Source organism: Empidonax traillii, unplaced genomic scaffold (genome assembly GCF_003031625.1).
Source record: "Empidonax traillii isolate 1590-97213 ecotype Southwest subspecies unplaced genomic scaffold, ASM303162v1 scaffold4:size3804566, whole genome shotgun sequence".
NCBI classification, from domain to species: domain Eukaryota; kingdom Metazoa; phylum Chordata; class Aves; order Passeriformes; family Tyrannidae; genus Empidonax; species Empidonax traillii.
The window spans coordinates 1608676-1635004 of record NW_020955197.1 but is presented as its reverse complement, the minus strand read 5'-3'; the positions used below and the strand labels follow the sequence as shown (position 1 = coordinate 1635004).

The following is a 26329-nucleotide window of genomic DNA, read 5'->3' as shown; positions in this document are numbered from 1 at the left end:
AAATTACACCACAATTACAATGAGTGGTTTTGGCTAACAAATCAGACCCGTTTACCACTAAGGACGCCAGAAAATCTTCAAAGTAATTGTCAGCTTTATCTTCGGTGGGATGTAGTCTTTAGTTTTTTAGGAAAGGTTATTCTTGTACACGAGGTATTTGACTTGCATAGTGAATGTGAGCTCTGAGAACACCAGTCCATAGGGTGGACAAGCCAAAGAGAAGGAGTTAGTTTGAGGAATTTAGCCATCTGGTTCACTCCTTGCTTCCTTCATATTTGCCAGTGTAAATCTGATATGGTGAAACCAATAGCGTTCTTTTTACAAAGTGTCACTCTATGTTCATTCTTTTCATACCACTTTAGCTATCAATGAGTAAAGAAGAATGAAAATAGTTTGAAGAACAGATAATAGCTTAACTGAGATGAAAAACTACATTGAAAGTAATGTTTTTGTTTTAAGAACAAAAGGGGTTTTTATATGTTAGGCATTTCTACAGCATTTCTTGTTTCATTTTATTTATTTTAAATAATGTTTCTTAATTAAGATCTTCTAAAGATGTTGTTTGAGGGACACCGCAAGTTGTCAAAGTTTATTTCATTCTTCTGCTTCCTGGTTAAAACTGTTGATCTTGGTTCTTCATTTTCCTAACTGTCTCCATCAATCTAGGAACATTTTAGGCACCTTGGGTCCCAATGACAGGAAACAGACTGGAATTGAAGGAAAGCCTCAGTTCCGGTCAGGTCAGATCTGCAGTACTGACACTTGTTTCCACCTGAGACAAGACATACAAATTTATCAAAGAAGGCACTAAAATTTGCTAGCTACCTATAATTTAATAGGGATTTGTATGAGGTATATGCTCTATACAGGTCGTAATTCTTACAGCATCCCTGCAACTTGAAAGTGTAAGTAACATCCTTACCTCAGGCGAGCCCCACCAGACACATTGCTGTGCACTGCTGTTAAAGTGATGGCAAATGACTCACATTTATTTAGGCTTGGAGTAGCCTGAAATGAAATCACTTTACTTTCCTCCCCAGAGGAAAACATAACAGTACCTGAAAGGAGAAGAATCACAGAATATTCTGAGTTGGAAGGGACCTACAAGGATGATCACGTCCAACTCTTAAGTGAATGGCCCATATGGGGATCTTGGTATTTATTAGCACCATGCTCTAACCAACTCACTAAACTGGAATTCTCTTTTTATCTGAGAATGTATGGAGATAGGGACTTTCGTTACAAGTCCACTCTGTTGAGGGTGAAGAAATCTTCATGATAAGAGTCTTTCTTATATAAAGCTGTCCTTCAGGGGCATAGCATTGTATCTCTAAAGATTAGCCCTTTTATTGCTCATAAAAGAAATACGTTACTTACAGATAAAAATTGGAACACAATTTCATTCTAATGACTCTTCATTAATAAAGGAAACGGGTATAGAGGTAAAAATAACTAAAATGTTTATGCATCATTTATGCAACTGTTATAGCTGTTGTACTTGTAGCTGTACATAGCTTATTGTGACAGGTACTCACCAAATGGAGGAGTAATGTTCCCTGTCTGAGCAGAGTCAGTGACTAGGTCTGGTGGGTATCCTGAAATCCAGCTAACTATTACAGAGCCATAAACTCCTTTTCTGGTTATGGTGGCATGGCCTGTCCCTGATGCAATGTTTGTAAGTCGTATTATCACAGATTCAAAGCCAATCTGTGGAAAAGTAGGAGATTTTGTCAGATAATTGAATAAAAATAGGTCTTAACAAATGTGAATGCATGCTATATGTTGTAAAATGGGCATTTTACAGTAAGGATGCATTCATAAAGTTATATGTATGTACATACATTTACACATGTGTGCATAGGCATATATATTATTCCGTCATGCTCTTTAATAAAACTTTTAGATTTCTGAGAATCTAAGGAAAAGGAACGAGTATGACTGACATTTCAGTACTAAAGACAGTGAATACAGCATCCTGTGGCTGTTGTTTTGAAGAAAATCAAATCAAGCTTCCCTCAGTGCTAGATAGATAGAGGTCTAAAATAAGTTATTAATTGGGTATCAAGTGAAAATTAAGTTGTTGCCACGACATTGTTCAAAAAATTATTCTTGCTACTCTGATCTAATTTTCTATTTCTCTTAACAGCAAATAAGACTGAATGGACAATTTTCACATTATAAAAGCAATTAAAAATGGATACAAGGTAGCACATAATAGTCTTTCTGTAATCAGAGTTTACAGAGAGTATTTGAATTAACTTCCATTGCAAATTAAAAGTCAGAAAATTGCTTCAAGATAATTAAAACCATTAAATAAAAATTCAATAAAATTTATGAGTTAAAAACTCAGCATGCTATTGCCTTTGCCTGACATACAAAAAGCAAACAGTAGCACACATACCATCAGAATAGACAAATTATCTTTTCTCACTCTCATACCAAGTAGAAAAATAGAAAATTTATCATTCAGTGATTAGGCAAATTTAGAGATATCTGCACTAAACCCCAGCATAATCTCCATATCTTTTTGCACTTAATATTCCATACATGCTGTTATCTATTTGGGGCTACTATTCTTAAAGAAATTACATTGTTCAGACTTACTTATTTTCGTTAGCTATCTTCCTAAGTCTCAGAACTTCCCTTTCATGTAAATAAAAGTATAAATTAGCCATATTATTTAAACTATATATGTTCTATAGATGAAGACACCTTTTCCAACTGTATCAAAACAGCTGGAATTTCTATAAGAATTTCTATGAGAGGAAAGAGTAACATACACTACAAGTACTAATTGGAAAAATCTTGTCAGTCATTATATTGGTTACCATGATAAAAACTTTACTGAGCCAGCTGAATTCTTACAGCACCTCTCTTTTGCAACGAGGTGTACCTTTCTTTTGTGGTAGAAACATTACATTGCAGACAGGCTACTGACCTGTGAATTGGCAGCTTCCTCAGGAATAAGCAGCACAACAGACTTTGCTTTTCCTAATATTTTAGGCACATCCTTGGCACTTCCCCTAACCAGGCTTACATTAGTCAGTTCCAGAGTAAAATTCAAGCCCAGAAAAATAAATGCCTTTGAGAGAGAGAATTTAATTAAAAAGGTAGAAGTGTAATTACACTACAAACATGTTAGCTACCAGTTCCAATAATTAACAGAACAATCTGCAGATTTTGTTCTATTTGTATACAAGAAGCAGCCTATTCAAGACAAGTGTTCTGTTGATTATGTTTCTCAAAAGAAATATCATTAAACCATCAATATGGTGAAGGTGATCCATCAGCAGTTTGCTGAACTCTGTGTTCGTAGAGCAAACTGCCATTTTAATAAGTTTTATCTTACATAGTGGGCCTTAGTTTGTCCTTAGGATTACAAGGAAGTTAGATTGATATAAGAGTATGTAAGTGTGGATCTAAGAGTAATGGGACTAATGAGATCTAAGACTAAGACTTTGTAATAATAATAACAACTGGGAAACAGCAAGAACTGCAGGTACATTTATCTGCTGCTCTGTGGGTCAGTAATGACAGATCACCATTTACAACCCAAAAGGGAAACTTGAGAAAGTAGCTGCATACACGTAAATAATAAAATACTGAACTGACAGTAACACAAAGCAATGATGTAAGGAAACACAAAGTACTTGGATACATGCATAGCAGTGATTTGCAATTATTGTCAGAGAACGTGTTATCTGAACCCAGCTATATTCCATAAATAGGAAATGCATAACACAAACTGTCTTTTCTGCTTCTTCACAGTGGATATTAGTGAGAGTTACGTATATTATTTGTATTATGATGAAGTAAGTGAACAGTAGATAACACAGGAGCTAAAACACACCTGGTTGCTTATTGGCACTCTTTTAAGTCCAAATCTGGCACCATCTTCTATTGTGAGGAATCCCAACTCATTCTCAGGATCAATTAGTGTTTCCTCATGATGAGACATGACATGGTACTCGACCATCACTTCTCCAAATGCCCCAGCATGCCGAGTTACATTAATCTGAACATACCGATCCAGGTTCTTCTCTACCAATACCGACTGATGATCAGAGTACAGGGCAAACACTCCGTAAGGATCATCATTGGCAAACACTGTGATCTTTGAAATTCTTTTATCTTGGTCTATATCTGCTCCACCTTCCACTGAAATCAGCTGCACCACATATTTCTCATCCAGTTCAGGAATATCATCAGGTAACAGGTAGATAATTATCTCAGCTGTACTCTGCTGGTCAGCAATGACAACAGAGCCCTCTGTCTTAAGAAAGTCACCCATGATGTCAGATTCACTGTGTATGTCCCAGTAAACCTGAAATGAGTATAGAAAATGCACAAAGCAAAAGGAAGCAAAATTACTTGTAAAGTTAGAAAGCTGCATATTCAGATTCAGCATAGACAGGATAACTGCTATTAAATGGGTAAAATTAAAATTGATTTAGGTATAAAAAGAAGTAAAAAGATTATTTTACAAAGGGTGTGCTGTTCCACTAACTACTATGAAGATTTCCTCTGTCTACCTTCAGAAGATTTATATAAAACTATACAGAATCTCTGAACATTTTTAAAAAATTATTTCTATTTTTACACTAAAATACCCTTACTGCTTCCTGCTTCCAAGATTTCTCCCATCAGAAACGGATGAAGAACTCTCATGAAACACAGCAGATGCATCTATTCATTGATTAATTTATTTTTCAATTAAATTAGTTCCTGTTAAAACACTGAGTTCTAAACAACTTTAAGTAAAAAACAATGTGAATGATGGTTCAAAAAAGTCTGATCTTGGCTAAAAAAAGTTAAATTGTGTTGATGTCAAAGAAAGCTCACTCTGAAAGTATGGTCTCTTCTGTTCTACAATCAAAAGCAAAGCCCTTGCTAAAATCACTCTAACAGGCAACGATTCTAAAATTAATTTGAGAAACAAACAAGAGACATTTTTCCATACACTGAAACTGAGGATGATTTCAGATAATACTGTTTACTAGGAAAAGAGTGAGAATACCGTTATGTCTCCCAGAGTGCCTAGAATTCGTCTGACAAACAGTGTAATATTTTGTGGCCCTTCATCTCCTGTGGGTTCTGTATAGTTACTCTCAATTAACGATTCAGGAGCAAACTGCACAATTCCATTGGGATCACCAAACTTCTCTATCTGCAAATAAGTAAACAAGCATACAAAAATTAGACATGTAGTGTGAGTTGTATTCTTCTTCAAACCGTTCAGATTTTCATTCCTAGATGATACAAGGGCACATGTCTATTAGTTCTAAGAGACAGCAGAGAAAGTTTTCAATGTCCCCTTTTCAGTTTTCAGTCTCTCTGTCCAAGAAAGAAAAGAACAGAGTTTTATTTCAAATCCTGTATCTCAGTATTTTGATATTAAAGCAGGAAATGCTCAGGCACCTTGAGATACTGTATAGAACCTCTTCTAACACTATCAGTTTGTAAACTCAGCCCTCCAGGAGAGAGCTTATCCACATCCATCTGTGTGAATCACTAACTGTAACAAGAATTTGGAGTGACCTGACTTACTGGGAGTTTGTGGAAATAGAAGCTAATACCCTTACAGATCAGATATTAAAATAAAAATGCAATGTCTAGGAAAGATTTTTTTTCTAGGGCTTCTCAAAGCAACCTTATAAATATTTCCTTAGTTGCAGTATCCCTAGAGCAGCAATTTGTTTTCGACAACGCTCTCTGCCTTCTGCCACAAATTTTTGTATTTCTCTTGCACTGTGAAAAGTCAGGTTTTCTCTTTTCTTCTGAATAAGATGTCAAGAGGGTTAACAAACAAAATGACATGTAGAAACGAGGGCCCAATACACACTCTCTCCAAACAGAACCACATTAAATCACAAATAAGAGACCAGGTCAGGGCTTTTATACCAATTTGACTGATAGATCCTTTACCCTTTTTTCAGAAATGAAGACGTAGCAACACACCACATTACTACAAAGGACAAAAAAGCCAAATGACAAACTATGTAATCACGTGATTAATTTTTAAATGCTTTGCGAGATAAATAAAAATATCAAAAGAAATCTCGGAAGAAAGAAGAGCAATAAGGACTTACTATTAGTGTAATGCTGTTTGCTCTAGAATCTATTTCTGTTTCACCTTTCATAAGGCTCAGTCTAATAATGAAGGTCTCCTGAACTTCAATTTCTTCATGAGGATAGATTTGTAGATTAATAGTTCTTAGACCTCCTTCTCCTTCTTCAAAATAGAATGATCCATTCACAGGGTCACCAATGTCTCTATTCAGGGGAGACAAAATCTCTTCTGAGTTGGGTCCCAAGATGTCCCAATTAATCTGTGGAAGACATCAGTTTCAGATTCAGATGGATGATATAATAGCACCCCAAGGGGAGAAATGACAGAATACCGCAAGTACTTATATCAGCCAATCAGCTACGTTTAAATCTTTGCTGCTAATACAGAAAACAAAACAGCCAAATTAATTCTATGGGTCAAAATATAGAAGCCTTTGGAAAAATAAACACTACAATTTACAAATGGAAATTCTGAAGTGTTAGTTAGTTACAAAGCCAGTTTATTAAATTCTTCATATTAGTAATAGAAAAGAATCCAGGATTTCTTTAGCATGTAACTGGAATCACACTGGTCAGTTTCAATTTCTCTCCCCTTTGTGATTGGTTTTGCAGAACTTCCCACATGAATACTCCAAAACCATTCCCTGTGAAGTGTGATATCAAGACTGCAAATGACAAATATTTTCTGCCATATTTTTAATTCTTCAAGTTATAATCCATATTTCTTCAGCCTGATTAAAAGCTATAACATTTCCAAAATTTCCTACAAATTAGAATCCTTTTGAGGAGGTCATATTCCGCCCATTGCAATTATTATTTTGATATTTTGTTATACACATTTCTCCAGTGACTTCTAGAAAAAGTCAGAGAAGATCAATGCAATTTTTTGCGGGGGAGAGGAGGAGCTCATGGCTTTTAATGTATATTTTCCAGTCATTTGCCCAGAATGTGAAAGGCCTGCCTTGTCTCATATTTATACTTTCAGTTTGTCAGTGGCCTGTATAAATACAAAAATAATCTAGAAAACGCATAGTAAGCAATTTCCTGAATTAAATTAAATTCGTGATAGTGCATGTAGTTAACCATATTTTTGATGGGATTAAGAGCTAGTTCAGAACATTGTAAACAAGACCATAATTAAAGAAATTAAGAGAAGAAAGAGCAGTTTTGAAGGGTAACAATATTTTTTTACACCGTAATGATATGCAATTCATGTTTGATAAAAAGCTGTAATTATCCTATTAGAAATCAATCACCAAGGAAGTTCTTGAAGGAAAACACATGAGGTTTTTGACCATAAAACATTCAGTCTTTGACAGCCAGGGCCCACCTGAGTCTCCCCCAACAACATTCCAGTCCTTTCAAGCACCAGGGACACTGTTGTGGGTGCATCAGGGTTGGGAAGATTAATTCGGCTTTGGTTGAGAAATCGGACCATGCCCTGGGGGGAGTCACTTTTCGCAATGGTGACCTGGCTTACTAGGTGAAGCCCTAGGACTGCCCCACCAGTGGCTCCTGTCAGCTGGATTTCAAATTGCTCTGCAAATTCACTACACAGAAAAAGAGTGAAAAAATAAAAAAATTAAAACTGGACTTAGTAATACAATCATGCAGCCAACTGCATCTGTTTAAAGGAATACAGAAATCATCTCTGTAGACATAATGTAGAAGGTTCCTCCTATTTGTATAGACCAGTGGTATCTGAAAAAAACCCACAATGTTCTAATTTCTATTAGTGTTAAGTTAAAAAAATATGGAAAAATATTTTATTCTTCACAGCAGTACTGTTTACACCCAAACTTTCTAATAATCTAATTAAAAACTGTATTTGATTCCATAATATTTGACAGAAACTATGACACTACAAAATCTTCTTTTTTTCCCCTTTGAACTTAGGCGATTTTTATCACTGAAGAAATTTGTTTTTCAATTCAGCTTGCACACAGTTCTACATACAGATATATTGCAAGTGCTAAAAAGGAATTTATCAGAAGTAAACTGGTGAATAAATGTATGAAAATGTAATTACCTTTCTTCATCATTTATAACAGAGATATAAATAAAAGACTGGTTCTGTCCATGATAAAAAATTACAGAGTTATTATGGATGATATAGTCAACACCATCAGGAAGTGCAGAAATACTCCGAGAAAGAAAATCAGCTGTGACATTGCCGTAAGTTCCATGCTTTCTCACCACAGGAATCCTGATTAATCCAGCATCCTCTTCCACTGCAAAAATAATTTAGAAAAAGTTACTTAATTTCAAAATTTATGCCATAGCCTTATCTTCAAAACCACAGTGAAAACTTGAGGTAAACTTACCTTCTAGAAGGATATACTGTGGATCAAATTCTATGATGCCTTCAACATTATCACTTTTTGCAATAGTGATCCGTACTGTGGAGATATTTCCTATTATTGGAGGTTGATCCAGCTGTAGACCACTTTCTTTTACAGTAAAGTCAAATCCACTTACAAGAAAATAAAAAAGAAAATTATATAAAAATACATTCTTGTGAAAGTATTAAGGTGTGTGTATGACAATTTGTCAATTACTGCAAATACTTTCATTGTCTGACAGTTATCCTGAAGACTTCTTGCCACTTTCATATTTTTTCATATTGTTATGTATGCAAAAATAGTAGTTTATACACAGAAACGCATATCTTTTATTTATTCTTTCTCTTTTTATCCTAATTTCTTGCAACTTGAGAACTTGTTTGCAGTGTATGCACTTCAATAAATCTTAATAAGCAATATCTTTTTACTAATGTTAAAATAATTGGGTTTACCATATATCCAATTCCTTTAATGACTACAACTATGACTACAGCATTATTTCAAACTTTTATAGTAAAACAGATGAAACACAGTAATGACTTTATGCAGGTAGATCAGAAGCCAAAGATAGTTCTTCTGCTTGTAATCAATCAACTGGGAATTTTATCTTTACCTTCCTTGGAGCTCCACTTCCATAATCATTACTGAAAAGTCTTCAGGACCTTCAGGAAAATCATCATCATGAATTTCAATCAAAATCATTTTACTCTCCTCCTGTGGTTCAAACATCAATTCCCTTACTGTAGGAGTAAAATCCATTCCCTCCTCTGCAGTCCCATTTATTATCTGAAACCAAAGACGTACTTTGCCATAGGATCCCCTGGAACGCACAACAGTGATGTTAACCTGAGGAAAAGAGGACATTTTCTTTAAAAAATGGCTTTGTTTTCTGTTACCGTTGCCTTTAGGAGGCTATTCTAAAGGGATCTTTTCAATGATAACAGGTAACAACAACCTGATTTATTAAGTACAGAGTACATGAACCTCAGCAGATAGCATTCTTCCTCAGAGTGCTCCAAAAGTCTCAGACAATAATTCTGGAGATGATTTATTTTCATTCTAAAGTTGAGCACAACTCTAGCAACAATACTGATATCTATCAGTAATTTTACATAAGAAGGATTTTAAGCTAATACCCATTTTTCTTCTTCCATTGTTAGCAGCAGTTCCCGGGAAAATGCAAACTCTCCATATGGATAATCACTGGCAGCCATGGTAATATTTGCTGTGCTGCTGGATTCATTTATGAGTCCTCCACCGCTGATTCTGGTTAGCTGAAACTGGTAGTATTGCTTCTCCTCAGGACGGTTGTCATCTACAACCTAGGGAGAAGCACCACCAAAAATGCTTCAAACCATTTCCAGAGACAGATGTATAACTAATTTCTAATTAACATTTTAAGGAAACAAAAAGCACGTGAAATAGCTACTGATGTAACATCTCTCCTATACCTGTATTAGAACAACTGCTGCAGACTGCCTATCTCGCATGGTCAAGGTCCCCGACACCTCAGTAAATTCTGTGTGATGAGGAGGTGTTATATTCCAATATATGACAATGTCCCCAAAAATCCCTGGGCCACGTATCAGGCTGCAGGTAAGAACACAAACATAGATTTTAATTTTACCTTTCATATTTAATATCCAATCGAGAGAGAGTAAATCATAATGTTGTGCATGAAAGTAATGTTATTAGCACTGTGAAGCTTGGGTTTTAACATACTTGATCATTATTAAGATCACTAGAATTCTCTCTTTAGGCAGTAACATTTCTGAAGTTTGGGTGGCATCTTGAGCTGTATTTTTATCAAGAGATCTTTCAAGTTTCTTTGCATGTATAGCCCAAAGATGGAGTCTCAAAACTGATACTGGTTCCATTCTGCTTTCCCAGAGAAAAGATATGCAAAGCAGAAGCTAAATTGGACTTTAGGGTAATGCCCAGGGGCAATTTCGTTTACAAGGCAGAAAAATACCGCTGTGAGATCTTCTGAGAAATGTTCCGTCTGCTAGTTGTCTAAAACCCTACATGTAACATCAGACTTGGTAAACTAAGTCACAGTAAAGATTTGTCTCCACATAACATGATCTCCCACATGATCTACAACTACCTGCTGCACAAGGCCTCATTTTGTCTTTTGGGCTTCTTGAGGCAGCACAAAAAGCTGTTCCGTTGTGTATATTTACTGTTTCACCAATGGAAAGTGCCATAATCCTTTTTTCCAATGCTCTTAGAAGGTATGGGAACATCTTAATTTCTTCACCTTGTTTTCAGTTGATTGAATGAAAGAATTGCTTCTTGTTTCCACCAAAACCCAAGTTCCTACACTGCTTATGCTAGGTATCACAGAAATGTACTGAAATACTGTTCAAGCACAAATCCTAAATTGAATTCTGGAAAGCAAAAAACACCTTGAAATGTCATTGATTCCCTTGCCACTTTCCTTTCATTAAGATCCTCTTTCCTTTAGCACATCAAGATTATAATTAATTTGAAGGCAGAAAGGAACATTTGGACCTCCCCAATAACATTGAAAAGACACATTCAGAGTATATTCTGTCCTTCTTTAAAACCAATCATCTAATTTTAAAAATAGTTCTGATTGTAGAAGTGATGGTTAAGTGCAGCACTTGATAAATTCTTGCCAAATATCAAGTCTCATAGCTTTTGAATTTCAGTTGTTGTTCTTCCGTTGGAAAAATGAGAGATGTACCCACCTAATAAGAGCAGTTCCATTATAGTTTCCTGAAGGTTCTCCAATCAGAACATCCTTGGATGAACAGGCTATCCCAACCACTCCAGAAGCTCCTTCATCTCCCAAAATAGTGATGGTTGCAATGCCTATGACGAGAACAAAGCTTTTCACGGTAAATGACAACTAACAGACGAGTTAACTTTTGTAAATTTTTTGACATGAATGGTTAAGCCTCAGCTTCACAGAGGGGCCATGGAATTCTCTTAGATTTCTTCTGACAAGGAAACAACTTAGGGAAAAAGACTTTCAAAATTGCTATCAAGTAGGTGTACACAAAACACTGAAGTACTGCAGACTAAAATAGTATGACTTAGAAGAGCTCTCATCATAGAAGATGCTGAATTAATTCTTTACCATTTACAGGGGATATCTCTGCATCACCAAGAGAGACAAGCTGAATGGCAAATGTTTCATTCCCCTCCAGCAGACCATCTTGTATCGCATGCAAAACAATCAGCTTCTGGGATTCAGTCTGCATCGTATAAAGACCAGAAGGTACATGTATATATTAAATGAAACTAAATAAAATACAGCATTATATATACCTATATAAGCATTATATATACCTATATATATCTATATATTTAACATATCAAGTGTTAAGGATGCTTGACATATTCTCTCAAATTTTTTGAATATTAAATTTTGATCTCACTGAAATGTTTTCTCATAGATTAATAAATAGTAAAAATTGTCCCTGAAATATTATGTGCCGCCATAAAAATACCCTGGATATTTTCAACTCAATAAAGAATGACATTACTTTGAAATTGTATTCACATTGACCTTCAACTGAGAGGAAACTTTCTATACAAAGTCTTTTCCATCAGAAAGTGCATATTCAATAGCACATGCACATTCTAAGGATTAACACATTACTAATATTGATTAGATCACAGCAAATTTCTGCCTAGATCACATGCTACGAATGATAGCAAAACTTTACCAAATACATTTTCCAGATGATTAGAAGTAAAAAAACCAGCATGCCTATTTATTTACTGCAAAACAGCTTTGTTCAGAGTGAACAGACTATCCTTTGTTAAAATATTTATCTTCCCTAAATATTTTGAGTAGACAGTAAAAGATAAATAATAAGATAGTATCAGTATCCAATATTTTGGCTCATACCTTAGAGTTTTAACACGTCATGAAATATAAATCAAATAACACTCTCCAGTTTGAAAGTTACTGAAGTGTGTTTTTTTGGTTTTGTTTTTAATCTGCAGATTTTGAGCATTCATTTATCCTTCTCACCCTTTCAATATAAATTCTATTTTTCAATTTTTTTTTGCCCAACACTGTCATGTAATAAATGTTTCTGTAATCATTATTCTCATTCAGTGCATTTTGATTCCTCTTTCTTAAATTTAAAAAAAAATTGAGACTTGAAGAGCCTACCTTCCTGATGATTACATTACGCTGCCTTAAAAAGAACATGTCAGCTTTCCTTTACTGCTTGAAAAAACACTGACTACTGCTAACTCCACCAGCTCAAACCGACCTCTTTCTAGAGTATAATACTTAGTAACTCCCTACTTCTATAAACATCTAGCAACAACCAAGCAAACACACACAAGCAGAAAAAAGTATTTATAAATCTAATACTAAGTAGTTTATAGCAGTATCAGAAATACCTCATTGAAATGAAGGGTACCATTTAGAGGAGTCAGATCATATCTGGCTGCTTCCTCAAGAATCCATAACACTTTAACTGCTCCTCGTCCTCCCTGACTCCGACTTACAGTGAGCAAAACAACTGCAGCAGAGTCATCAGGTGTCTGAGGTTCCTTCACTGTTACCTGATGGAGAAAGAGAAGGAGAGTGTGGGAAAGGCCATAGCAAAAGGCATTGATACCAAATTCAGATACACAATGCTTTATCAGAGAATCCAAAACAACAAGAAAAGTGAAAATGAACAGGAAGATAACAGACGTAAGGAATGTGTTGAATTCTGCTAGCAAAGATTAGTCACTTGTTATTTCTGTATGCCTTATGATTCAAAACAATTACAGACAATGAGTCACCAGCAAGCACAGCACCAGCAAAATGGAGAGCAGATGCACTGCAAGAACTAAGAGGAAATATATTTTGTGATTTCTTTCCAAACTTTACTTTCAGTAATGCAGATTATTATAAAACCATTTTAATATTCAACAGACCATCAAAAATCATAGCTGGGATGTCCTGAATTGTTAGTATACTCAATTAAATGGATTCAGTCATGCAGAAATCTGTATTTATGCAGTAGCACTTTCACTGTTATTACCAGACAGCCAAATGAAGACAAGCACAAATAATCCTTTGAACGAAGTCATGTCTTCCACTGCAATGAAGGCTTACAAAAACCAGCTACGTATTAGTGACACAAGCCCACTACCCAGCTTTAGCAGAAAGGACTGCAATTCAAATCAAACTCACATTCTTTTCTTCAAACCCAAATACTCCAACAGGGGAATCGTTTGGTGGAATTGCAACAGTAACCACGGTGTCATTCCCAAGTCTTGCACCACCTGTTACCCTCACCAGGGCAATCTTGAAAATCTCAAGGAATTCAACTTCACTGTCATCTATTATTGTGATTTCTATTTCTCCTGTAGCCTGTAGAAAAGTTTTTAAAAAAGTAACAATGTTTCATTTATAATATTCTGTGAATTCTTTGAAAAAAATTGAAATTTAAAATAGGTAAATTGTATCTAATAGTAGATAAATAGACATTTCTCAGTTGTTCATTTTTCTTCTTGTACTCCCATGTTCACAGTAAGAAGATATAATTTCAAGTCCATCAGTGTAAATCTTGTATGTTAAACCAGGAGACTGCTCTGCTTTGGTACTTAGTAGAAAGTGCAGGTTGAACATATTATATTTCAGACAAAATTCTGCTCACTAGGTATATCTTTCTATTTGTCAAAGATAAGTTATGTTCACACGAAATCAAAATCCCTCATTTACACAACATATTCTTAGGTGCAGCATGAAATTTAAAACTATATGTAGAACACAGCTAAGAAAACATATAGGCTTATTCTGAGAATTTACAGAGAAGATGGATTATGCTACAAATTTTCAGTGTAACAGGGTTGTCATTATTTCTGTAGGTACCAAAGGCATACAAGCCTACTTGGTTAATGCTTATGAATATTCTGTTTTCCATGTTACAGAACTGAAGTTGTGAGCACAAGGCCATAAATAAAATGTTTTCAATTAAAAGATGCAGATTCTGCTAGAAGAACACAGCTGAAACTCTTAAGCTGGTAACCCGGAGACAGCTAAACTCTCAGCAAGTGCATACCTGCCCTTCTGCAAATGTAAGGTTTCCAAATGATGGTGTGAAGTCTTCAAAGCTGGCAGTTGAATGAATGGCTTCCCAGTACAGAGTTACTGACCCAAACCTCCCTGCCTGTCGAACAACTGGAAGTTTCAGTACATTCTGTGGTGGTGGTACCTCATAACCAGCGATAGCTCCAGTGATATCCTGTAAATTCAACAATAAACTGCTGTCTCAGCAAACTTTTTCTTTTTTCTTTTTTTTTTCTTTTTATATTTACTTGCAGTTAAAAATAATAAAAAAAGAAATACATAATTACTTGTAAAAGGTCTCGATTTAGCACTGACCTTGCTTTGAACCAAAAGTCTGGATTAGATGACCTCTGGAGTTCCCTTTCTATGGAATGGTTTTAACACTGTCAGCTCACTAATAAATTTTGTATATTACTTGTGATGAACCTCTTAAAATGTTTTGTCTGGTATCTGGCCATTTTATCCAGAACAATTTAGCGTCACAATCTGGACTGAAGAAACAAACTCTCTTGCTGGAATGCTACTTTAAATATTTTTCATTCAGACTAACCTACCTTTGTAACATTAAAATTAAATATTCCTCTGGCATCATCATTTTCCTCAATTGTTATTTCAGCTATTTCTAACCCAAGCCTCTTCACACTTGGCTGACCTCCAGATGAAGAAGTGACCAGTTGCACATCAGTAATATTGATTATAAATGCTTCCTGTAATTCTGGAATATTGTCCTGAAAAAATATTTTTAAATGTCACTTTTTTAATAAAACACTTTAAGTTATAATACATGCAGGAAGGTGACTCTTGAATGTTGCTTACTGTTAAAAAATTCTCAGCATTTGGGACCACATAACCAAACCCTTGCTTCATACCACATGAAAGGTGAAGAAGACTACTTTTTCTGAGTTTTAGAAACTGAAGCTCACAGTTAGATTGCAGACCTGCAAGAACAGTGGAAAGCAGTGCTGGTTGTCACTTGTTTCTGCTAACTAGAAGAAAGTTGTCTAGATCTCAGAAACTAAGAAATTGAAAAGCAACACCTCCATTTTAGATATATTTAAAGAATACACATATTTTTGGTGAAAAATGAATATTTTCTGAACTACAGAACAAATCTGTTAAGAAGCATATAAAGTAAAATAAATCCTCTGTAAAAACCTGCAACAAGTCGGCAAATAAAAAGCACCTAAGACATTTCTAATTTTTTCCTTTTTTCATTTTTATAAGTTAACTTTGGGACTACAACAAAACAAAGAATTTGATTCATTTCCAGTGATGAATACTCAAGTTGTTTTGAAAGAGGTGGCTGCAAGAATATACTTTTTTTGTATAAAATGAGTACCTTTTCCTTTTCCTTAAAAAACATTAATAGCTAAGGCTATTAATGAGGCTACTCACAGGCAAAATTGTGACTGTGACAAAAGCTGTTGTTGCATTCTCAGCCATAATGACTGTTCTCTTTTCCAGTATATAATCCTCATTCTCTGTTGCTCGGTTGGAGAGGGGGAGTTCAAGGTTTGGTGCAGTTCTCAAATGAACTGCAAGGTCTCCAGTAAATCCTTGTTCTCGAACAATTTGTAGAGTAAGAGTAGTTGAATTCATTTGCCCTGTAAAGAGAAGGGGAAAAAAAATAAAGGCGATTGTTTTAGCAGAAATTCCAATAAATGACAAAACATATCATCTGGCTAAAAGAGCTAAATTGTGACTGGAGAAATAGAAAAGATAAAAAGTATTCATACACTTTGTACTTTGAATCAGCTTTTGTTACATTTATTATCCAGACGTTTTTTCCCCGTTATCACCTGTGTATCATTCACTAGAAAATATAACATTTAAAGATTGGAAAAAAACCTGTGCAACCCATGAAAGTTAAGAACATTCCTTGAATCCTAACTTCAAAGTATTAATGTTTATAATGTCTGTGTACATAAGAAACCAACAGAATCCTTCACAATACTTTCAGCTGCTAAAAAGGGGGCAACACAAATTCACTTGAAAATGGAACTGATTAAGGAAGTTTTACCTGAAATAATATGCTCTGATGGAAATTTTTTTTTTCATATATGTAATTGGTTAATATGAATAGAATATTAAATTGTCAGGAAATTTCAGCTGGGCTGTTGAAGTATAAATAGCCCATCAAGCAGCTGCAGAGGGGCTGCAGACAATGCCAGAGCATCAGCTGCTTCACTCCCTGGGCCTTGAGGGAAGGCAGGAGCCTGAGCATCAGAACAATTCTCCTCTGGCCAACTGCCAAAGGTCCTTTGCAACTTCACTTGGTGCCTGGATGGAAAACTAACCCAACCCAATCAAACATGCTTCTGGAAAGTAGAAAAACACCACTTCATTTTTTCATTGCAATCAAATTCACTGCTCTACTTCCTTCCTTTGCTTATGCCAGAGAGCAAAAAGCTTTCCTTTTTGAGCCACTTCAAGAGGAAAGTCTTTCTGCGTATATTTTAAATAATATATTAATCCATTAAATGGGGAAATTCAGCTTTTTATGTAAACAGAAGTATTTTATGCATTAGAGATTTACAGCACAAGATGCCAAGATAATAATAACTTACCTCCTAAACAATGGCTGGATAATGTTCACATGTGAAATGTGAAATACAGCATAAATTGTATGTAATGTATGCAAAGTTACATATTTTAAGGGATATTAATACAAAAATGTTGAGAAAGAGATATATAATGTAAGTACTATATATAACCAGTGTTATAGCTTCAACAATGCTGACTTTGAAAAAAACATACATACTTTCCTAAGAATCAAGAAACAGACTTACCTTCTGGCTCTGTGGTTTTAACAAAGAGAGACTCCATATGCCACTCAATCACACCATGTGGAGAGTCACTGGGTAAAATGGTAAGTACAGCTCTGGCCCTCTTGGGATCAATGACAGCTCCTTTTGTGGTATCTTCCACACCCACAGTGGTAACATGGGTGAGTGTGATTTCCACAGTCTCTGAAAGTTCTGCAACACTGTCCGCAAGAATTGTCAGGGTGATTGTGGATAGGGCCTGACCTTCTGAAAAGGTAATCTAAAGTTTTAGAGGAAGGGGGGAAAAAAAAGTCAAACTTCTTCTCAATGTTGTTATACCAACTCTTTTATTCTGTAAAACTCTATCAGTTATAAAACATAAATACACTCACACATATAGAAACTTCTTACAGAAACAGAGAATACGAGTTTGGAAGGGACCTCAAGGATCATCTGGTCCAACCTTTCTTGGCAGTAGCACAGACTAGACAAGACGGCCTAGCACCCTGTCCAGGTCAATCTTAAAAGTGTCAATGTTGGCGAATCCACAACTTCCCTGGGGGTATTATTACAATGGATGATTATTCTCATGATGAAAAATTTTCCTCTTATGTCCAACCAGAATATGTCCAGGAGTAACTTGCATCCCTTGTCTTTTCCATGTGCCACCTTCTAAAAAGGAAGTCACCCTTGTAGCCACACTTTAAATACTGGAACTTGGTGATAAGGTCTCCCCTCAGCGTTCTTTTCTCAAGGCTGAACAGTTCTCTCAGTCTGTCCTCATATGACAGACTTCCCAGTCCTTTGACCATATTTGTGGTCAGCTCTGGACCCTTTCGAGCCTGTCCATATCTGTTTCCATAGTGGGTACCAAAACTGACCACAGTATTTCAGGTGTAGCCAGGCAAGTGCAGAGTGGGATAATGACTTTATCTCTGCTGGGGATAGCCTTGCTGATGCAAGTGCTCACTCATATTGAGTTTATTAATGACCAACAGGACCTCCAGGTCCCTTTCTCCTGCTCCCCAGACAGGTAGATCCCAGTGGGTGCTGCACTCCTGGATTATGTTTTCCAGAGTGCAAGACCTTACACTCGTTTCTGATGAATCTTCCAGCCTACCCAGGTCTTTCTTCCAGCCTACCCAGGTCTTTCTGCAGGGTGGCTCTCCCTTCCAAAGTGTCCACTTCCTCACTCAGTTTGGTATCCTTAGCAAACTTCATCAGATAACACTTGATTCCATCACCCAGATCACTTATGAAGATATTAAGCATTGTTGGGCTCAATATTCATCTCTGAGGGTTGACACTTGTGACAACTGTCAATCTGAAAAGCTGTCAGTTTGAAAAGGAGCTATTTATCAGCACCTCCCAGTTTCAGAATAATGCATCAGTTTCTTTAGGAGGAGGCTGTGGGAAACTGTACTGAAAACCTTGGAGAAGTCCAGATAGACAATGGCTTTTGTTTTTCTTACTAAACTGAATTTCTCTCAAGGTTTTCCATCTTATTTTGTCCTCATCCTGCTCAAATGGGGGAGTAAGAGAGCATTAGGTGGGGGTCTGTCAGCCAGTGAAGGCCAACCCACCACATACATATGTTAAATAAAGAATGAACATATAATATCTATCAAAATTACTGCTAATTGAAGAAATGTCTACTCAACTTTGGGTTTTTTTCTTCATCGTGTATCTATACTCTTATTTTAAACTCAAAGGGCCAGTCACTTGATTAGGTCTTTCTGAAAAAGGAAGACATGTCTATAAACACTTAGGCTACACCTACCACGATGGATAAACAGAAATTTCCAGTGAATAATGTAATATCTGTACTTCAACTTTCCAACTCTTCTTACCTGCAAACCTATGCTTCAAAATCATATAGCATCCCTCTGGAATCCTCAATGAGTAGTCTAAGAATTCCAGTTTTGGCATCCCTCATTTCCCCTACGCTGATTTTTCTCTATATTTTCTTAGGGCCTTGTGTCTGTTACAGCCAGCCACCAGGTGGTGGGCTTTGACTTACAGAACCTGACTCCTCCTGGTCCCAAGGCATACCAAGAGCTTTGGCTGGCAGGAAACACTGGGGTTTAATGGTCAGAAATCTAAAAAGTCTTACAAACAGAGAAAACTGGGGCTTGTCATATTCTCCTGGGCCACTTAAGATCTCCATTGTGTTAAAAAGGTCAGGAAAAAGGGCAAACACTCCCAGATTCCCGCCTATGCAAATGATTTGACATAGTAGCTGAATCTCAATGCAGGAAGAAAGGAAAATGGGAACAGGATACTACAGATAAGCATTTCCAGCGCCTGGACAGCACTGCAATATCAGTTTCTAGAAGTGCAGGAGTGAGGCTGAGGTACTACATGCCAAGCAGAAGTGCAAACTGCCAGAATCAGAGGAAAGTACTACGAAGAAGGAATTACCAGAAAAGTGGGGCAATTTAACATGCTGTATTATCCTTCTCTCTCAGTACATTTGTACCTATTGTCTGAGAGAACACAGTCGGTGCTTCCCCAATAAGTGATATTATTACATACCACTCCTGAAGCTGGAAATACGTCACTTGTGCTCCCATTAGCAATCCACTCTACTGTAACTCGTCCATATGTTCCTATTAAACGTTCAATGTTCAAGGTGATTAAACTGTCCTGTTCCATTTCTTCAACTTGCTTAAATAAAGAGTTCTGGAAAACATACAGTAGCAGAAACAAAACATTATTTTCTTACAAAGAAAAGTCTCTTTAGGGAACTGGGTATTCAAAGGGAGCCAGACACACTGAGCATCAGTAAGTTAATCTACTCTTAAGCAGCCAAATACAAGTCCATTGATTAAATTTATGTCTTAATTTTAGAAGTACTCAACAGTCCTAAGTTTCATAGACACTAAAAATCTAAAATGTCAGACCTCCTTATCCTAAGGCTACTTTTTTTAGTACAGTATTTTATGTCCAAATCATTTGAAGCAGATAACAAATATGTAGGTCATCAAGAGTGACATATTTTCACTGCTGTTACTCCTTACACTAGTCCAGATGCAATGTTTCATTCCAGTAACAATTATTCTGTTTCATGTCTTCAGTATGCATTTAATACATATATCTGTTTAGATAACTTCTACAATATTGGATGATATAAGAATTAACCACTCTAAATAATACCTTCAGTCTGACATTTTTTCCAAATTATTTTGTTCAGACAGATTGACTCATCCTGTGGTACAAATTAGGAAAAGGAAAAGGATTTTTACTTAATTCCTTTGATTAACCAATCAGTAGCAACTCTATGATGATATCATATAAGCCATCTAAAATCTGAATTTTTAGGCTTTTGAAAAACTGATAATGTGTTATTCTAAATGTAAGGGGATTCTAAAAATCCCATAATAGGGATAGACTGAACTGAGTTTCTATCACCTTGCATCTATATAATCAAATAGCAATGCTAAATGGATGTCAATAACCTTCTTACTTAGGTTGCTACAAGACTTTAGAAAAACAATCCCTTCACATGTTTTAATTTACAGGGTTTGTATGTTTATGTTCCATTATTCAGAACTTATACATACATATTTTAATGATTTACCTTATAGGTTTTACCTGAGCAAATGCAATGACTCCATAGGCATTGTCATTGGAAAGAATAATTATGTTAACAAAACTGTTAACACCAATCTCTGCACCTCCCTTAGGGTTTTTCAGCCACACTTTAAAGCATTCTTCCTCCTCGGGGATGATGTCATCCAGGATATTTATTGCTATCACGGCTTCCATGTCCCCAGGCTCAAATATCAATTCACCTGAACTAGCATAAAAACAAACGCATCAACTATAAACTGAGGATAGCTGATTACTGAACTCTGAAAGCAGTGTTGTAAATTTAATGAGTGTTTTTGAAGCTGAAATTATTACTTGTATTCTTGAGTAAGTAACTGAGGTTTAAAGGTTGTTGGTTAAATGCCCTTTTTTAAAAAAATTACAATAGAACACAGAGTAACTGAAATTAAAGTAATTTAATTTAGCCTAAATAAAAGTTTTAATAATACCATGTCATAACTGCAAGTTCCTTCTTTCTGTGTCTTAAAGCCAGTTGTGAGGAGTTTGACTTTAGGGATCCTAAAGTTACCTGTGAAACATTCTGTTTAGTGTTTTTAAGTACAACACACAGAAGTCTATAATGCTCTCTCCTTTAACAAAAACAGTATCACATTAAAAGGAATGCAAGAGCCAGGAGAAAGTCCTATAAAACAAAAAACCTACCTAGGTATAAAATCTGACTGGTTGGAGATAGTGGTGAGCTCATAAATCTGGGAACTGGACTCTCTGGAAAGAGCAATCAAGCTCTTGCTGGAGTTCAGAGACCTTGCAGTAGCTGAAGAGATATGATCTGCATATGGGGCTTCCAGCATTATGGAAAACTGGTTCCCTTCTGAGTTCCAGGAATACAGTGCTGTTGTGTCCTTACCAGAGAGCAGGATGTGAACTACGTTGAGAAAGGAGGAGAAAAAAATAAATATTCAGTGATTTAAGTTCTTCTTGAAAGGCCAGAAATGCCCTCGGTAGTGCAACTCTTAAAATACCTCTTAAAATCTGATAAAAAACACGAAAAATGAGCATATTCAATTCCAGTACTATACATGAGGTCTTACCTAAACCTGAAGGAGGCATGAAAACATGGATATTTCTTATAGCACAGACTGGAAGAGACTGAAAGTGCCTGAAGGTAGACTGCCCTGTCTCCCAGACGAATATTTCAGAAGAATTTCCAGATTCTACAAAGGAGAAAAATCATGAAACTTACATTATATTGCTTCTTATTAGAAAAATCACACACCAGTGGCCATTCAAAGGCAGAGTGGCAGCTTTAATTAAAAAGTGAGATCAGTGATCGTATCTTCCTTTTTACTTGGTGCATAACTCCACAGTATGACTCATCTCCATCAGATGCTCCATTCAGTTACACCACTTAAGGGCACACATTCACATATAAGAACACTATAAATGCCAACAGACAACGGTCAATTGCAAAGAAACCTATGGACTGCAATATAAACTTTTAAATACGCATAGGGATGCAGACATAACAGAATGCCTAAAAGGTCATACTTGTAATAAAATAGCTCGTGTTCTTTGCTGAACAATGATCTTTGCATATCGCAAAGCTCAGAAAAGCTTAGAAAGGCATAATTAGCAGCTAGATGAATGGAGTTATTATTTATTATTGTTCTTTGGAAAATATTTTAATTGGTTTCATAAATATTTGAGAACAAACACAATCCTTTTATTTTCTGAAGGACAAAAAACAGATTACTTTGAAAAGATGCTTATCAGCAAATTGTCACCCCCGAGTAACATTTTAATCCCCATGTAAACTCCTTTACCCCAAATGCCTTTGCTACCAAATAAGCAGTATATACTTAGAAAACTCAGTGTTTGTTTTCTGCTAAATACCTTCTGCAATAATTAAGTAGATATCAGATCCAGAAGTCCAGGTCTCCATATGTTTGATTTCTTTTGCTGGTAACTGGTGAAGATTCCTAAACTCATTATTCAACCACTGATACAAGAGCACATTCTGGGTGTTATTTGTCAAAGAAACTACCAGGTACATAATCCCTCCTCGAGGAAACAAGGCAATGTTCAGAGCTCTGTAAACTGGAAGTTGATGATGCAGCACAAATAGATCTTTATTCCACTGGAAAACCTGTGGAAATATGAAATATTTTTTATTATATATTCATAACTAGCACCAAGAGAAGAGAAATTAAGTGTCATGATAAATTAGGATGAATTATAATAAATTGAATTCCTCATTTCTAAGTTGGATCCTACATTAAGGTAGAAGCACACTGGTAAGTAACTACATTATGTAAGCATCTGTGACTGTTCTTCAGATGAACACATTTATGGTCAGAAGCTATCTCTGTTCTTATAGGTGTTTAACATGATAGATTTTAAAACCAATATTAGCAATAAAATCAAACTAAGTATAAATTACATGTTAATGTATGAGTATTGTTACATTTAAACAAGTCTAGAATTTTAAGCCCTGTAAATCTGTAATAAAAACATAAGTCAGTTTTCAGAAATACATATTTAGGTTTTTTTTAATTATCCCTTCAGATTTCAAACTCAAAACTAACCAAACTACCCAAATCAAAAAAAAGTCATAGAAGACAAGTGTATTCTAACCTGGATGGAACTGAAATTGGTGGTGTGACTCACAAAAACCAAATAGTCTTCTTCATCCACAGCAAAATGTTTTACATGTCTGGTATCCAAAGTAGAAAGAGTCTGTATCTACAAGGGATATATGGCAAAAATGTTATTTGGAAGTCACTTTGAGTAACAAGTTTATACATGTATTTTTAAGAAATTGCAAAATTACATATAAGCTATATATTAAAAAAAGAACAAAGAAATTTCATAGATTTAATTCTACAATTGTAAAACTATGTCTATATATGTGATGTAAATTTAGAACATTAATATGACTTACTATATGTTTTTCAGAAAATGCTCTATGACTCCATTGCTCCACAATTTCTTTCCTCCCTTCCCCATTCATTTTATCCCACCCTCAAGATATAACTATAAAAACACATTAGACTACCAGTTGTAATAACAGTGGTTATTACATTTATGAATGGTATTGCCCAATTTAGTGTCCCACTGAAACATTCATGCTGCCACTCACTCAACCTTCTCCCCATTTTGGTAGGATGGAGAGGAAAATTGGAGGCACAAAAGGTAAACACCACGGGTTAAGATAAGAACAATTTACTGGAAACAGCAATGAAATAAGAAAATGAAGAATAACAGCAACAATATTAAAAACAGAGGGTATAAGAAGGGTGAATGATTCACACATGAAAGCACTCACCACATAGAAACCAGCAACACACGAAACACTACCACACTAACCTGACCCGTGGAAGGGTCCCCTTCCCTCATGATGTGGTATAGAATAAACTCTGGGTCCCAACCATGTCGCTTCCTGGCTACTGCAAAAATTGACCCTGTCCTGGCTGGAATCAGGACAGTAGGTTGCATGACTGAAGTCATGCAGGATGTTCGGGTCCTGAACTAGTTGAGTACAGAGTGGCTGCTGTGGAGGACCACCCGAAGGCCCTTCTAACCCCATTATTTCACAATTTTGTAAATAAAATGGATTTACCTTCAATAGTTTGCGTCCAGGCATGAATGCATACACACTGCTGTTGGAAGCTCCCTGCCTGGCTCCTCCATGAGTAATCACAAGGTAGGGAGAGGCATGTATTTGGAAAGACACACAGCTCTTAGGATTATACAAACTGAAATCCTGAGAGAGGAATAAAAAAGTAGAATTGAGATGAAAATTTTTTATTAGGTAGCATGTTTGGTGTTTGTAAGCAAGCATTTACCTCAACAGCAACAAATACTCCTTTCCACTGGTAGAGAGTAGAAAACACAGCTGGAGGTGAACGCAAAAGCACACCATACAGGACTTCTCCAGATGGAAAAAAACACCAGCTAGCTGCTGACTGCTCCACAAAGCTTTGCAAGACAGACAGGACACTGATACTACCCCCTGCAATACAGTAAAATAAAAAACTACTTATCCTTGAGGTCTTTTACAACCCCATTTTCATTATTTACTTGCCAAAACCACACCTAGTATCAGAAATATTGAAGTTGTCTTCAAATAGCTGGTATGAGTGCATGCAAATCCATGGAAATTGTATAGCACTGAGGTTGTAATGACAGTTAAGCAGTAAATGCATTCCTCACATACTACAATTACACATGTAAGATACACAGGCAGTTTGAGTGTGATTCAGATGACTCAAGTTTGGAATTTGGGCAGTGAGAAAATTACCTAGATAGAAAATAATAAAAAGTGACAAAGAAACTACAAAATGTGTAAATCCTCAACATCAGCCAAGGCACTAAGATTCTTAATCTGACCAAGTTGGCTGCTGCTTACAGAAAATAGTGTCTTTTATACTGTATTAGAAAAATCCAAAGTTACAAATAACAGATTTTATAAATCAAAGGTCTAGTGACAATATACGAGCAACAAGAAGAGCAATACACATTACTGAAACTCTCGCAGCAGTGGCTGATGACAAGCTGACTCTTAAGCAGCTAAGTTCTTTTATCTATTAATTCATGTGACCAAGTCTGAATAGGTGAATTTACATTCCAAAGTTACATCTCCTATATTTTTGGTTTGTCTCTGGCTATCTCCACCCTGACAATAGCAATGGCTGCTCTCAATAAAGTGAACGTACTGATGCCAAATGCAGTATCCGACAATGTCTCCCACTCAACACTCACAGACACGTTGAGCCCATTACTCCGTGAAACTTTCAAATAAACTGTAGTGTTGGCTTCTTCAACTGTGAAGATATTTGTCCTAAATGTGAGAATTGTGAAAATAAATTTTAAAAAGCATTATTTTTATAGTATACAAATAAGATTCTTACAGTACAATTCCAGTGCAGAATATGCAATAAAAGGAAAAAATTGGTTTTTTTATCTGATGTACTGACATCGATTAAGGTTACCCAGTGTTTCCTAACACAAGACCTTGGCAAAATTATAGGGAATTCAACAAAATCTTAAACCACCCTGAAATTCAACACATCAACCATACAGTTAAAGCTGAGTGATTTCTCAAAACATCATTCCATATTGCAGAAACGTAGAATCATAGAATGGTTTGGGTTGGAAGGGACCTTAAAGATCATCTAGTTCCAACCCCTCCCCTGCACCACGCATGGGCAGGGACACCTTGCACTTAACCAGGTTGCTCAGAGTCCCATTCAGCCTGGCCTTGAACATTTCCAGGGATAGGTCATCCCTAGCTTCTCCAAGCAACCTGTTCCAGTGCCTCACCATCCTCACAGTAAAGAATTTTTCCCTAATACCTAAACTAAACCTAATCTGCTTCAATTTGAACACATTTCTCCTTGTCCTGTCACTACGTGCTCTTGTAAACAATCTTGCCCCGTCTTTCCTCTAAGTTCCCTTCAGGTACTGGAAAGCCACAATAAGGTCACCCTGAAGCCTTCTCTTTTCCAGGATAAACAAACCCAGTTCTCTCAGTGTTTCCTCATAGGAGA

At 36.1% G+C, this 26329-nt stretch overlaps 1 protein-coding gene across 9 annotated transcripts in view; it reads right to left on the bottom strand.

Annotated features, from left to right (window-relative positions):
• ADGRV1 (adhesion G protein-coupled receptor V1) overlaps window positions 1-26329 on the bottom strand; it is a 251512-nt gene that overhangs the window by 146977 nt on the left and 78206 nt on the right. For all 9 annotated transcript variants that reach the window (XR_003570537.1, XM_027878011.1, XM_027878004.1 and 6 more), the window contains 29 exons: window positions 25496-25620; window positions 24626-24792; window positions 24400-24543; window positions 23415-23522; window positions 22674-22926; window positions 21872-21994; window positions 21483-21705; window positions 20823-21027; window positions 19764-19910; window positions 17253-17508; window positions 15859-16067; window positions 15018-15191; window positions 14456-14638; window positions 13585-13764; window positions 12801-12965; window positions 11518-11635; window positions 11126-11249; window positions 9863-10001; window positions 9548-9733; window positions 9025-9257; window positions 8394-8542; window positions 8099-8300; window positions 7400-7619; window positions 6090-6329; window positions 5018-5167; window positions 3851-4324; window positions 2939-3082; window positions 1536-1707; window positions 923-1058 (listed from right to left, as the gene is read on the bottom strand). Coding sequence is in view for 8 of the 9 variants with exons in the window: in XM_027878011.1 (XP_027733812.1) it covers window positions 923-1058; window positions 1536-1707; window positions 2939-3082; window positions 3851-4324; window positions 5018-5167; window positions 6090-6329; window positions 7400-7619; window positions 8099-8300; window positions 8394-8542; window positions 9025-9257; window positions 9548-9733; window positions 9863-10001; window positions 11126-11249; window positions 11518-11635; window positions 12801-12965; window positions 13585-13764; window positions 14456-14638; window positions 15018-15191; window positions 15859-16067; window positions 17253-17508; window positions 19764-19910; window positions 20823-21027; window positions 21483-21705; window positions 21872-21994; window positions 22674-22926; window positions 23415-23522; window positions 24400-24543; window positions 24626-24792; window positions 25496-25620 (5349 nt within the window). In the remaining variant the exon portion in view is untranslated. The remainder of the gene's footprint in view (window positions 1-922; window positions 1059-1535; window positions 1708-2938; window positions 3083-3850; window positions 4325-5017; window positions 5168-6089; window positions 6330-7399; window positions 7620-8098; window positions 8301-8393; window positions 8543-9024; window positions 9258-9547; window positions 9734-9862; window positions 10002-11125; window positions 11250-11517; window positions 11636-12800; window positions 12966-13584; window positions 13765-14455; window positions 14639-15017; window positions 15192-15858; window positions 16068-17252; window positions 17509-19763; window positions 19911-20822; window positions 21028-21482; window positions 21706-21871; window positions 21995-22673; window positions 22927-23414; window positions 23523-24399; window positions 24544-24625; window positions 24793-25495; window positions 25621-26329) is intronic.